Source organism: Hypomesus transpacificus, chromosome 21 (genome assembly GCF_021917145.1).
Source record: "Hypomesus transpacificus isolate Combined female chromosome 21, fHypTra1, whole genome shotgun sequence".
NCBI lineage: Eukaryota > Metazoa > Chordata > Actinopteri > Osmeriformes > Osmeridae > Hypomesus > Hypomesus transpacificus.
The window spans coordinates 2222127-2236966 of record NC_061080.1 but is presented as its reverse complement, the minus strand read 5'-3'; the positions used below and the strand labels follow the sequence as shown (position 1 = coordinate 2236966).

General features: G+C 46.7%; 1 protein-coding gene across 1 annotated transcript; it reads right to left on the bottom strand.

The window, feature by feature from the left end:
• Positions 1-10: 10 nt before the first annotated feature.
• On the bottom strand, positions 11-14619 carry LOC124483191 (insulin-like growth factor-binding protein 4). Its single transcript, XM_047043502.1, has 4 exons — positions 13344-14619; positions 5835-5998; positions 5361-5486; positions 11-4175 (listed from the first exon to the last, which is right to left on the bottom strand). Exons 1-4 carry the CDS (start codon positions 13708-13710, stop codon positions 4038-4040), a joined length of 795 nt encoding a protein of 264 aa, XP_046899458.1. The 5' UTR covers positions 13711-14619; the 3' UTR covers positions 11-4037.
• Between the last annotated feature and the right edge of the window lie 221 nt (positions 14620-14840).

Genomic DNA, 14840 nt, shown 5'->3' with positions numbered 1-14840 from the left:
GGAGTCAATATTGAATGTTTACATTTTAATTAGATATATATATATATATTGTATACATTGTTTCGTCAAGTCAACATTTACAATATAACCAAGTCATTATTTCGAGTACACACTCATTGAGTAAACTTCACCCCCTATTTTTATAAAACATACATGGTATGGTCCTGTTCAGGACCAAACACACAAACAATCTAGACATTCTTGAGTCCCAGTTCACCATTACACATGCAAATGCTACTTAGAATTAACAGAGTCTGAGGCAAACAGGAATACAAACAGGAATTTTCTGAAATGCAAATACACTATAACGAATGTTAGAGATCAGATAAGATAGCTTAAGCATACACAGTTTCATATATGTAGAACACTTGAAGGCCTTTACTCTAATGACAAAGCCATAATCATTCATTGTCTTTTTGAGCACCTCTTAACCATTTACAGTACATGTCGGGCCCAACCTGAAAACCTTTTCAAGAGAGTGAAGTAAAAAGAAGAAATACACATTGATTTTTGGATTTTCATTCCCTCCAACATATGGGGAATTTTGTCTTTGGAGACAAAAGAAAGTTTCACTTCAATGTATAGGCTACAGTGAGCACCGAAGGTTCTCAGACAAAGACATCTTTTTATTTATCTTGTTTTTAGCACTTTGGATTTGACATGATACGATGACTATGAGGTTAAAGTGCAAAGGGTTTGCTTTATCAGCATGACTGGAGTTTGTTAGAATTGTCCAATAATAAGACAATATCAGTTTGGTAGAATGTTTTGTGGATAATTGAGACCAGATTAGAGTGAAAGCACACCCTCTTTGTTTACTGTAAACAAGAATGAAGACTTCAAAGAAAAGATCTTCTTCCTTACAATTAAAGAAAGGAAATTCAGTCATGTTTTGTGGTTGCTTTGCTGCCAGTGGCACTTAGTGCCCCTTAAAGTGTGCATGGCGTCATTCAATCTAGAGTAACCAAGGCATTTTGCACAAATTGTTATCTCCCATCTTTAAAGGAAAAAAAAAAATTGCCACTAAAACTGTCAGTGAGACAATAAACTAAAACACACTTCAGAAATCAACCAGCAATAGATAAAACAAAACACTTGTTTCGAAGTGTGAGTGCACAACAAAGGAGATTTGACATGCTCCAAGAGGAAACTGAAGGCAATGCAAGGTAACAAGAAGTAATAGAAGATGGCTGCAGTAAAGGCAGAGCATCTTTGAGATTCCCCAGTGGCTGGTGATGTATATTGGTTGCAGATTTCAGGCAGTCATGCATGCAAAGGATATACAGCCAATAATAAACCTTCTGAAATATACTATCCAATGACCTGGTGCCATAACATACGGGACAAAAAGTGCTATAATTTCAAAACACTTAATTTGAAATGAATGAAAATACCTCTTAAGTTGAAGCTGAGAGTCACACATTAACCTACTCATCATTGTATACCGACAAAACCAACATCAGACGTTGTGGTACCAAAACAACAAAAATGTGGTATTGTTCAAGGGCAAAGATTTCTTTTAGAGAAGATGGTTTAATGTAGGTAGTCCATGTTATAAAATAAGCTAAAGAAACATTAAATGATTTTATTTCGGTCATCATGAATAAGAAAAAATGTCTATTCAGAAGCTTGTTAAATGTGTTAGTTCAAAGTTGTTTCTTCTACCTACTGTTAATGAATTTGGCTCTTAAACTAGATTGGAGAAAAACTTCAGAAGCTTGCCAATACCTAAGGGCCAGGGACTCTGTACTCTACTCCTTTGGCTTTTGATTGCTACAGGTAGGCTACTTGCAGATACACTATGCATAATTATTCTCTATGTAAAAGGTAGCCACATTTTGATACAAGCTCTTTCTCCATAGCTCATAGAATTTGCTCGAAGTACTTTATTTCCACCCTACACACCATCATGGTATTAATGCTATAGCAAATGGACTTCCAGACTACAGACTATTACTTGTGAGTAAGTGAATGTTTCGTAAGACATTCTTCCCAATTTTCAAGTGCCAGACAATGCAATGAGAAGCAGTTTTGTTCCCAGAGGACTCGACGTGACATTTTGCACGGCTACATTTCTCTGTCTCCTCCTCACGCCTCCTCTCTCGCACACTGTCCCCTTCTTAATGACTTGCCTATCAGGTGTACAGAGGAATGAACTCACACTGTCCTCGGGGTCTTGAAAGAGAAAGCAGGACAACTGCTCCTGGCGTCTCATTTACAATCACCTCCTCCCTCATCTCCTCGCCTCCCTCCTCGTGAAGTCACACTGCCGGCGCACCGTTAACACTGATAACGACGGCACAGGCACAATGATTCCATCCTGGGGTCAATTAGTAACCCAAGCCTCTCATGGGAGGATTACATGCACTATCCATTTCTAGAGATGACCCCACTGAACTGTCTGATCTGTACTGCATCCAAGGGGGTTGTTCCTTTCCTTTTCTCCATGGCTACGAGGCTGATTTAACCAGCCTTGAAAGTGAAGGGATTCAAAAGGGTTGCTCTTTCGATGTACACTACAATCAAATTGCTGTTATATATGAACAGTCAAGCCTATGTCAATATAGAAAGCAGAGGAAGCAAATTATTTTGAAAGGGGGAAATTCCAAATTTGTCTGTTGAACATAATGCAAATAACTACTGTGCAGTGGTGTCATTAACAGTGGTATAAATTCTGTGAAAAGGTATAGGATTTCTTGAAAGCAAAGAGGGCTGTGCAGTACTCAGATATGTGAGTATTCAAATGATCTGAACACATTGATGTTTCTTTGAAATGCAGATACTATTGGATTGCGCTTTTTATAAAACTTGTATCCTCCTTTTTACTACTCAAATACGGTTTATTATTTTGCATGCAAATTTGCTACGGAATTTAATAAAACAGTCAGGCGGTTAACTTAAGTATATCTGCAACTAAGGAGGTGCAGTTGCGCCTATTTGATTTTAATCAACTTATTAAAAATTAAAAGAAGAAATTTGGAAATGTTTGCCGCTAACCAGTATTGATGTTCACTCATTTAGGTCATCCAAAGATTTGTTGAGTGCCTCCGCTCTGAAACGGTCTCTGTCGTCGGTTTCTATCAAAAACAATGCCCATAAAAGTGCAGAAGCCAGTTTTTGGCACAATCAGTGTATAGCACCACTAAACTACACAACACTGCCAAGCAGTCTGTTGGAAAAGAAATCCTGTATATAGAAGCATATTCATACAAACATGGAGAACAACGCAGGCCCCAGCTGGAGAAACAAGATTATCCTATCAGCAGTGTACAGAGTTCTGAGCCTAGCTATGCTGCCGATCCCCCTGGACAAATAAGCCAGAGAGCTCCCAGTCAATAGAGAGGGGGATGCAGAGAGCTCGAGCGATAAAGCACATCTCTTCTTGGACTCCTTGTGCTCTCTCTAGGGTACAGTTTCCTCTTTCAAAGTCATTTCTGTCGTGAAAAACCGAGGCTTATCATCAATTGCTAATTCAAAGCAGGGAAATGCTGTATTCTTTTTTTCCCTCCGTTTTTCCATTTGTTTCTCTCCATCCCTCTCTCATTCGTATCTTTCTGTTTTCTCGTTTTACGGTCTTATACTTTCTCTACAGATCCTACTGCATTGTCAATGGCAAGCCCTGCAAGAGGCAAGGGATATCCGCTTATTTACCCGAAACCAAACCAACTTTGTCGTATTTTCAAGATAATGTTTACACACTGAATTCAGTGGACTGTTTTCACCACTTGCCATTGAAAACAAGAGCGTGGGCCTTCATTTTACAGAACCCAAAGGGAAGCCACACACAAGTGCTCAAAAGACACAGAGGAACACAGACACTCACACAATAGCAAAACAAACAATATGTAAAGGAACAAAGATTCCATGGTTTTCCTTCTTTTTTTTTTTTTTACTTTTGGATTCTCAAGTACCGTTCGCCTCACGCGAAGAGAGCCTTTAAGGTGAAGTCTTTTCTTTTTATAGTTTCACTAATCAGCACCAGTAGATTTCTGCTGGCCCTTTCCACCTCCCCACGGTCGACCCTGCAGGTCCCCTCCTCACTCTGTCAGGGTGGAAGTCATTAACATGTGGCAGTCCAGTTCCCCTCTCAGTTCGAGGGGTCCTGGCTGCCTCATGCCCGTCTTCTGGTCCACGCACCAGCACTTTCCCCGCTGCCCATCACGGGCCGGGTGGCACTGTGGGCGGGAAAGTATGATCAAAACATGCAGAGGTGTCACTCAAAAGGAGCAGGCGGCACACGATTAGGGGGCACGGCAGAAATACTGTTGGTAGGGTGGTTAAGACGGTACACAATTGACGTGTACATCTGTAATTTAGATCAAAGTAAGAGCATGGATATGATTTCATTCCATGGGTCTCGTTCTCTTGATTTAAGTCAAGTAAAAAATCCTTTCTGTTTCTCCTGTGGGTAAGCGACTAAAACCTGAAGGCTGTTCAACAGCTTGGAGTTTCCAAATGATTCCTGGTATGCAATGGGATGGAACAGATCACCCCTCAAAGCCTTGTTGGTCGTCGCAAAGGGTGGCACAGAGTTCTACCATGGTGCAATTATAGTTAAACAGTAAACAGATGACTTTGCTCCGACCCCCAGACACACTAAAAAGAGCAGACGAGAGTACTTTAACCCTGTTACGCAATCAACCCAAGCCCAGACTTTTGAGGTCCATGCCCTTGGCAGGCTTAGGCTTTTATCACTGACTCTGCGTCTGTAGCTGAAATTGTATATCCCTGTCACAGCAAATCTTATCTGCTTCTGTGTACACAACGTTTCTGATTCCCTTTTATCTTCAAAGTTAGCCATTGAGGGGAAAAGCAAGGAGATGCAAGGAATTGTTTAGACTAAAAGCTAATAGCATCTATCACTGCAATGAGGCGATTATTTCTGCGTTTTTTTTATATTTTTTTATGATGCAAACCAAGTGCGCACTTATACTTCAGGACAAATGGTCTTTGAGAAATTTGTTTTTCTGCATGCCCGAATACGTGCGCTCTTGGCCAGAGTTATTCCCATCCCACATGAAACAATGTGTCTCCAGTTAATATTTCAGTTCATGCACGCTCTTTGTTTTGGCTGAGTGAGTAGTGGCGTAGTTTGAGGGGATTGTATGAGAGTAGAGTAAACATGCTGGGCCTCACATCCAAAATGGAATAAAAAGACATAACAGATATACAGGCGACAACCCGCCCCCCCCCCCCCACCCTCAAAAACAAACAAACAAACAAACAAACAAGAAAAACAATCTCGACATGACTTGGATATAATAATAACCAGTTTATGAAATACAATTGAATTTATCACGTACCATTACAACCGATAGGCACCGTAAAAAAAAAAAAAAAGGTCCTTATTAGTCTCAAACCTGCTTGGCATGGAAGTCCCCATTCCTGTCACAGTTGGGTATCGGGATGTTGTAAAGATCGTCGTGGGTGCGAGTGTTGGTGGCCAGCCTGTCCAGCGCTCTCTGCAGCTCAGCACGACATGGAGCCTGAGAAACAATTAGAGGATGACCAAATGACTTCACCGTAAACTCCATACGTGGATGTCGGTGGTGAGGCAGATTCTTCAATGGTTTTATGCCATCGCAAGCGTGTGTGTTGATTCCAGCGAATACTTTAGTGCCTTTTTACAAGACACACAGAGGTTGCAAGTCGTAGCCTGCAAACAAGCGATCTGTAACCTGTTAACTCTATGCTTGTGACTTTTAAAGCCATAAACTCTTGACGTGAAACACCTGTTGGGGCTCTGTGTGCTGTGTGTGGTTGAAAGGCAATTATTTTGAATGTCTTATTTGGGGGGGATTAAGATGTGAGAGTGTTAATGGTGGATATCTCACCAGCGCAGCCTTTGGGTCCTCCCTGGCATTGTTGCTTCTCTGATTGGTGGATTTGGGAGGGAGGCGGGCCAGCGTCTTCTGGATGCAGCGTTTGTCTTGGGGACTGCAGCGGATGTTGCTGTTGTTTGGGTGCTCGGGGATGATCTCATCCTGCCTGTCCATGGCTGCGGGACACAGGAAAAGAGTTACGGCTTGAGAATTCAGCTGCAAGAGCCAGAGCTATACAAGGGCATCAAAATATCGACACGTCTCAGAAGCAAACAAGTTAGTCAAGACATGAGCTGTGACAACGCTTTGGGAACGTCCTCCAGAACCTAGCATTAGATCGTTAGTAGGATTTCTTAAGAAGTCAGCTTTGTGCATGTTTTGTGGTGTTTATACCCCCCTGCAGAGAGATCTCAGCAAACAGCTGAACACAGTGGTCAAATGTGGAATCTGAAAAAGCAGGTTAAGATCAAGGACACAGCAGTGTTCCCACTACAGGGGGGGGCGCGGCGCGGCAGGGGTGGAGGGGGGGGTGGGGGTACTCCGGACGCAGGCTCTCTTCAGCCACCGCAGCCCCCTCTGTGGGTCAAGGGCCGAGGCATTCTCAAACAAGACCATCCCATGCCCCCCCCCCCCCCAATCCCCCCCCCCCCCGCGCTGTCCTGTGCCCTCGCCCCCTCCGCCTCCCTCTACTCATTCTGGTCTGTGCCATGTTCACCTTGGATCCCTGTAATCCGGCAGTCCTGTTTTCCCTGTAGGCAGCCAGCTGCTTCCTCAGGAAACCCCCCCCCCCCCACCCTTCCCCACTCCCGCTGTTGAAGAGCACCCTATTTTTGCCAGATGGAAGTTGTTATCTGCCTTTTTTTTTGCAGTGTCACACGGTGGACAGATGAGGACGTTGAGACATGAGCGTGGAGTCATTTACAATCGTGGCAAAGCCCCCAGCGCTAGCCCTTGTGAAGAAGTTCTCGTGTTTTTCCGACTCCTCTTGTGTTTGAGACCTGTGGTATATAAAAGGCTTGGCATCATCATCAAAGCACCAAAAGTCTTGGCCTCCATGTTTTTACGTAGGTCGGCTTTTTCAGATTGCAGATTTGTCAAAAAGCCGACCTGACTACTGGATAGCATCTGGGCTTGGTTCCAGGCGTAATACAGGTCGCTATTGGCAAAAACACACTTCTCAGAGGCCTCTCTGCAATCTATTAGGATGGCTTTTCTAAGAACTTTAGTTTTCATGGGGAACCACAAAGACTATACTGAAGTGCTTGATGAGATTTCAATAAGCTTTTAACAGGCTTAACCATGAACATTCACACACCAGTTCAAACTTAGGTCTCTTGTCATTTGGCTCATTCACGTTCACCCCCTTTGCCTTTTTTTACTGAGATGTGTCACATGCTTTATTTTCCCCCGGGTACAGAACTATCACTTCAGTTCTGGCACCATGTTTCTTAGTGGTAGTTGAGGTGAGGGAGCTTCTCCGCTGCTTGAAGCTCACTGACAGAGACGTTTCTTGGCTTGAGAAGGAAAGAAAATAGTGTCTTTAGTCTGTTTGTATTTTCTTGTCATGTTTTAGTGGCCTCGTACACCCCCAACCCTCTCAGACTCAGCAGGGTTGAAGCTCAGTCCCCGGTCATAAGTTTTTCTTTCCCTCTTTTGCCGTTCTGCGTTTCTTTCCGATTCCACGCTCCTTCGTCGTGCCGTATGATACGAGCCAAAGTGATTTAGAAGTGGGTCAGGGGTGCCACATCCTGTTTGCTGCCCTCACTGTTCTCCAGAGAGGAAGTGGAGGGTTCATTGTACGGCGCTAGAACCGGAGGACCAAGACAACACCTCTTGACTTTAAAACACACTTCAGATCTGCTGACATCAACAAGTTAGGCTGGATATTCGCTTCCAGCCTAGAATTGCCTCGAAGTTGAATTGCATCATTAACTCGTAGGCTAATCGATTTTTGGGGTTGTTTTAGGGTTTTAGATCCTCTTAACACCTTCAACTGAAATGAAGATCACTGTGGTATTTATGGAATAGAAGACTCCATGAAGGCAAACTCATTTCCTTAAGCTAGAGGCAGGCTACGGAACCTTCCAGTCTTCTTCAGAAATCTTTAGTAACTTCCAGGAAAAGTGTGGGGATTCCAAACCCACAGGAACTAAGAGGATGCCATGGAATTGGGTCTGCAATGTTCCGGTTTCAGCTGTCATCCAGCATCTGGACTGAGACAGTAAACCATTGGCAACCTTGTCCCTGATGGACCCAGGCACATAGGCAGGACTTTGTCACTATGTCTAGTGGTATGCTATAGCACCTGGATGCTTATTAGTCTCGCCTATGAATTGGATTAGGGTGAAACTGTGTGCTATGGACACTCACACGTGTTTAGCTGCAATCTTTAAAAGCAAGTTTGTAGATATTGTTTGTAGATTTAGGATCATCATTCCTCAACTGTAAAATGGGTGAATAAGTCATTCCGTGTGTTTATGGTCATCATTAGTCATTTGACCTTGTTTCTTGTTTGACCTCTTTGTAAGGATACAAACCATAAATTAAAGAGGTCTACAGCTACATTTTATTAGTGCCAAGGGTAACATTGTGTTGAGTGATTTAAGCACTTTTTGATTGCAGTGTTTTCATTCACTGGCTCATTTGATGAGTCTTCAAACTAATAAACAAGGTACAGGGTGTAAAAATACATAAAGAAGCTATGAGCTAATCAACAAATAAATCAGAACTCTAATAATGACGTGCATTGTCCAAAAGCCGCCAGATGATTGCTAACTCATTATATGGAGCCAAGCACAGAATTATGCGGTTCAAAGGGGAATCTATTTTCTAATAGATCATATGCTATCTATTTGTGTTTTTAAAACTAAAATCTGCTGAGTTTGAGCTCTGACCAAAACATTTCTATGGATGTTCTTTTTTAAATGTTTATGTTGGTTTATGTTGTTTGGGAAACGAACATCAGTTTCAAATCTGTGTGTTTTTAAGGGAATTTGTGGCAGACCTTACATTGCTACATACTTCATACTCCCAACATTGCTAATGCTAATGGAAGCTAACATCTTCGTGCCAGAAGCATCAGCATCCTTTTGCTACTCTCCCAAAAAGTCAAAAAACTTTCTTAATATAAAAATAAAGATATATATAAATATAACAATAAGAAATGCAGTGCAGCTTTGATACACTTCAATACAATTGTACAGTTTTGGAGTTGACTTCTTCCAGGGAAAAGCATCCAGTACCTATTTGGCACATGCAAAATTCAAATGCTACCTCACTTCTGTCAGTGTTCATTTTGGCCGGGTTTCCCAGATTTGTTGAGAAGCTCTTAACGCTAAGAGCTTCTTAGGAGCATTCTAAGAGCGTTTTAGAGCGTCCTAAGAACCTCTGAGCGTTAAGAGCCTCTTAACGAATCTGGGAAACCCGGCCTTTGGCTGTATATATCCAGCTCCAGGAAGGGGTCTCTGCTCCCATGAAGGGAGATCATGAGCCAATCACATTCACTCCAATATATTGATTCTCACTCAGCATCAAGAAACAATTTATTAACATGTCATCAATTTGATCATCCAACAAAGAGATCATGCCTTAGTTGGTAGATAAGTTGTTGGTTGGTAAGGTGGTCAGATGGTGATTAACATACTACAAAACTGGATCCGCACTAACACAGTGAGTGGTTATTAGAACTCTTGGCTTTAGCCATTTCTGTTGTAATATCTGGTGTAGTGCTAGATGCCTGGCATGACATATTTATCTGTTTGTAAATACTATTAGTTTCACAGTTATGGCGAAACGTCGGAATATGACACAGAGGGAGACTTGACCGGAATGTTGCGATGGACTCCAGCCTGCTTGATGATTTGTAAGAGTTGGGAACAGTATTAAGGAAAGAGCACAACTGTGCTCACAGTTGCTATGGGAAATGAGTTTAAGAGTAGCTCTGAGCTTGATGACATTTTGAGAGTGTGAATGCAAAGCAATTTACTTTATTATTATGTCTTTTTCTAAGTAATATTTGACAGATGATGTATGGTAGACGTAGGCTCATAACAGTGATAAGTAGAATATAATGTGTAAAAAACAAACAAATTATGCAGTATTAACCTTGCTATCAAGTAAGCTCAATAAATGATCTCGCTCTGCCATCTATTGCTATTATTAGGAGTCAGGTGGCTGAGGGGTCAAGGAATCGGGCTACTAATCTGAAGGTCTCCAGTTCGATTCCCGGCTGTGCTAAATGACGTTGTGTCCTTGGGCAAGGCACTTCACCCTACTTGCTTCGGGGGGAATGTCCCTGTACTTACTGTAAGTCGCTCTGGATAAGAGCGTCTACTAAATGACTAAATGTAAATGTATTACGACAGTATGAAAAGGTATTCATCCAAACATCTGTCGTCTTTTCAGTGGAATGTTCCGGCACTGCTCCCACTCTGGGCTTTTTTTTAGTCTGGGTGAATGCTCTCAGTTTTTCAAAAAACCTCTCCTATTTTTATCTGGGTCGCGTTCACTGTTGCTAGGACCGGAGCGGTGCAAGACGTGTATCCAGGAGATGTGCCCCCACCCCGCCGCTTTAATAATGGATGAGTTCGGTCAACACGCCACAAAGGAACTCCTGTACTTGTGGCTTGGGTTTCTCTCCGCACCTCTCTGATCCCCCCCCCCCCACCTCTCACCCCCCCGCCTCTCTTATTCCCCCGCTTCTCTCATTCCCCCCCCCCACCTCTCTCATCCCCCCCCTCTCTCTCATTTACCCCCCTCTGTCATTCCCCCCCTTCTCTCATTCCCCCCCCCCCCGCCCTCTCTCTCCCCCCCCCCCCCCCCCCCCCCCCACGACCTTACGACCCACATTCTCTCAGAGCTCCAGAGGCGCTGCTCTGAAGCGTTGATGTAAGACTTATTGAGTAGGGCTACTTTGCTTTGTTATGACAGGACCCGTGGTTGGAAAAAAAAGGGGGGGGGGGGGGAGGAGGGGCTGGGGTGGACGGGCTCAACACTCAGATTCCAGACCACTCTAAACAAAACTTCCAAAGTTTCAACAACGCTCCATCAATTGCCACACCACCCCTTGCGGCAGAGGAAGGGGGCGGGGGGGGGGGGGCGAACCACCCCACACCCGTCTAAGAGCTTTACCAAACACACCCGACCCTGTGTTGGAGCCTCAGATGGACAATGGCCCAGGCCCCAAAGCCATCTGGTCACTGCTGTTCAGGGAAAACCTTGAACGAGATTTAGCAACGCAGACGAACGAAGCCGTGCCAAGCCGAGACGGCAGTCTTCTTTTTCTGTCTCGTTCTTCTCTTATTTTTTTATCGTGCTCTAAACAGATTTTCCCTCGTTCTCCCTGATTCTGTTTAGTCACGCTATGCGCCGGCCTAACCTAACCCGAGGCCGGCCCTCGCGCTGAGGAGCAGAAGGCTCTCATTTTAGCTCTGGCAGCGAGCGCGCCGATGAGCTCATCCCCTTCGCCCGAAGGAGCTGGACGCAGCGGCGTCTGACGCGCTCCAAAAGCTTGGGTGGTGTGTATGGACGAGGGGTGGGGGGCAACCCACAGGGGGGCCGGGGAAAGGGGGGGTGGAGGAGAGGGTCGCAGGGGAAGTGGAGGGGATGGTGCTGCACGTCGTGGACCACGGCACAAGAGACGCAGAATGCAGTGCAGAACAGGACACAGGTTTTTTTTTTTTTTTTATTCCTGGGAGAGCTTTCTGGGATTTTCTTTCTGGGAAATGTTTTGTTTTGCGCTGTTAAAAACTGGAGCCAGGGAACCACCGCCTCGCGCTGGCACCAGGAGATAGTTTGCTGCCATTACCAATAACCTCTAGAAGGCCTGACGGGAGGAAGCCCAATTAGCCCTCAATCTGGAACAAATGAGAGAACCGCTCTCGTGGTGTACAGAAACCCTCATGGCATAATGGAAATCACCGCTGTGACAAATAGCCTGTACGCCTTGCATATTACCAACATTTCAGCCTCCCTTTGCATTGGAGGGAAGACAGAGGTGGTAGTGGGGCGGGCGGCCGGTAGGGAAGGCTTCATCCACAGCGGGTGAGGGGAAAAAAAACGTGACATCTTAGGAATGAGCCCGTGAGAGGGAATGCAGATAGCGAATCGAGAATTCGACATCCTCGTTCTAAAGTGCAACCAGGCCTCTGCTGTGCGCAAAAAGGGGGGGGGGGGGGGGGGGGGCGGGGGGGGGGGGGGGGGGGGCGGCTAAAAGGGGGGGGGGGAAGTGGACGGAGGACGAATAAGATGGAAAAAAGAAACAGGAGCGATGGGAATGAAGATGTGTCCCGTGGACGACGAAGGGGACGTCGGGATGGGAGGATGAGGACAAACGAAGGGGGGCATCGAGGGAGGAGAAGAGAGGAGAAAATACATGACTGATGGCAGAGAGCTCTAATAGCTTGAGATTGGCCACTCTCCATTACAGAGTCACTTCATACTGCAGACTGGCGGCGTTTATGTCCTCCTCTTATTACACACACAGACGCGCGCGCGCCCAGACGTTCGGGCCGTCCTTCCTGCACTAAGAAACGCAACACTCGCGAGGGCTTCAAATGGACTTGTGTTTCCCGTCCCAACGACCGTACGAACAAAACCCATATCAATAAACACCTACGACAGTCCCTCGCTTGGATACACAAACATACAGGAAAAACAGATGTTTACTGGCCCGTACCACCCTGCTAACAGACAGAGTAGATGTCTACTCTGTCTACACAAGCTGCGGCACACGTTCAAACACAGATACCCAGTGTATACAAACACGTCCTGGCTCACTCACCAACAGTACACAGCATACAAACTCACATGCAGATCCCACACGCATATAATATACACATGCATGAATTTCCTACAAACATACAGCGCACGCACTCACGCCCTGTTCAGCCATGCTATGCTTCTCTCCCAGTCTGGTTCGGGGTCTGACGGCTATGTTTCAAAGTACACCGTGTGGCCGTGAGACAGCGAGAGGATTGTGTGTGTGTTCCCTCGCGTCAGGCCATGCGTGAGGAGTTGGTGTGTGTGCCCGCTCGCTCTGGGCCAGGGCTCAGCAGAGATTAGGATTAGCAAAAAGCGCATTGTCACACCTCACCCTGACCCTGCCCGGCACAGGTAAGACTCGGGCAGCAAAAACGCGGGTTCACTTATGTACGTACCTCACAAAGAGGCGGAGAGGGAAAGAGACAGAAGGGGAGGAAGAAGAGAGAGAGAGACTCGAAGTGACCACACCAGGATACGCTGATAGTCTTGATACGTATTTGAACAGGACGTACACTCTCAAACGTGCATAACATGGGCCGTACTAGGCAGATGACAAGACATTTAAAGCAACTTCCCAACTGGTGGACATTTGATCAGGAATTCTGACACGCTCAGAAGGTCCTGTCAGAGAGGGAACCTCCTTACAAGAGATGAGATTTGGCGACATACAGGGTCACTTCAAAACCCCACCTCCCACTCCTCCCTCCCCCCCCCCCCCCCCCCCAACCCGGTGCCGCCGTGCCCGCCCTCCTCTCTCACCTGAGTTCTCATCCACCTCCCGCTCGTCCGTGCACAGCCCCTGGCCGTGCATGAGCGAGTGCAGGGGCCTCTCCACCCCGCGCGGCGGGTAGCAGCGCAGCCCCGTGGCGCAGCGGGGCGAGTAGACCCCGCAGAGGGCCCCCTTGGCCAGGGCGCAGGTGGGACAGCATCCGCAGCCCGTCTCGCGCACCGTCTCCTCGCAGCCGTCCGGCAGCGGGCAATGGGCCAGCCTCTCCTCCGTGCAGATGGGGCAGCGAATGGCCTCGTCCGTCAGGCACAGCGCCGCCAGCGACAGGACGCTCAGCGCCCAGAGGCTCCAGCAGGGCGGCGCCACCGCTCCTCCTCCTCCTCCGCCGCCGCGCACCATGACAACCTCCCCGGAAAACACACAGGTGGCTCTCGGACACCCCCCCGCCAAAAACAAATCCCGACCAAAGTTGAGCTCCCTCCCGAACAAAACTTGTTCTTTGTCGTCGGCCCGTTTTCCCCCCTTTCCTTTGTCGCCTCGGTTCTCAGAGTCGGGGTGGCTATCTGTGGTGTGGGGAAGAGGGAGGCGGTTTGAGGCGGGAGGGGAGGGGGCGGCTCTTTGATGTTGCCAGCTGGTTGGCTTCTAGAGTGGCACGGGTTCGAATACAATGCCCCTGCTTTGCTGCCTCACTGTTTCTCTGACTGGTTCCGGAATATCTCTGGCAGCTTAGCAAAAGAATACAAAAAGCTTCGAGAACAAAACCCCCCCCCAAAAAAACGATGTCCGATACCTACTCCTCCCTTATCCGGCGGATAAATATCGCAGCCTCTTGGAAACTGCCGTACGTTTTGTCGGAAAGGACCGCATTCACTGAAACGCATCCGTTGCAGTGCCAGAGAGGAGCCTGTCTCCCTTTCAAGTCCGATTTACCTTGAACTTGACAGCTGAAGAGCAGGAGGCTGGTGAGTCAACGCCAAGGTGGACTTGGTGGGGTGGGGCGTGAGGGGGAAGGTGGGGTAGGGGGTGTATCGGGGAGGCCCTGGTCCTCGCGCACACAAGTCGTTTTTGTAGAACAGCGGTTTCCTCTCCTACCGGCGTGCGATGCAAGAGGCTGCTCCTGAGAAATGGTTCTACGCGAGTGGCTCTCTGTGGACTTTATACTGGCCCATGGACACGCCTCCTCCAGGGGGAGAGGAGCTGAAAGGCAGAGGGAAGAAATGCCAAGCTAAAGCCCTCACTCTCTCTCTCTCACTCTCTCTCACACACTCTCACTCGCTCTCACTCTCTCACACACACTCTCTGTCTCACTCTCTCTCTCTTTCACTCTCTCTCTCTCTCTCTTCTCCACCCTCCCAACCCCTCTATCTCCCTTGCTCTCTGTCATACTCCAGCTAACATAAACTCTTTTTTCTCCTTGGTTCCCTCTGAATCCCCAAGGCACAACACACACACGGTTGCAAAGAGAACCGTCCCGAACCGTTCTCTCGCCCTGCCTCACACACGCGCACACACACACACACACAAATGCA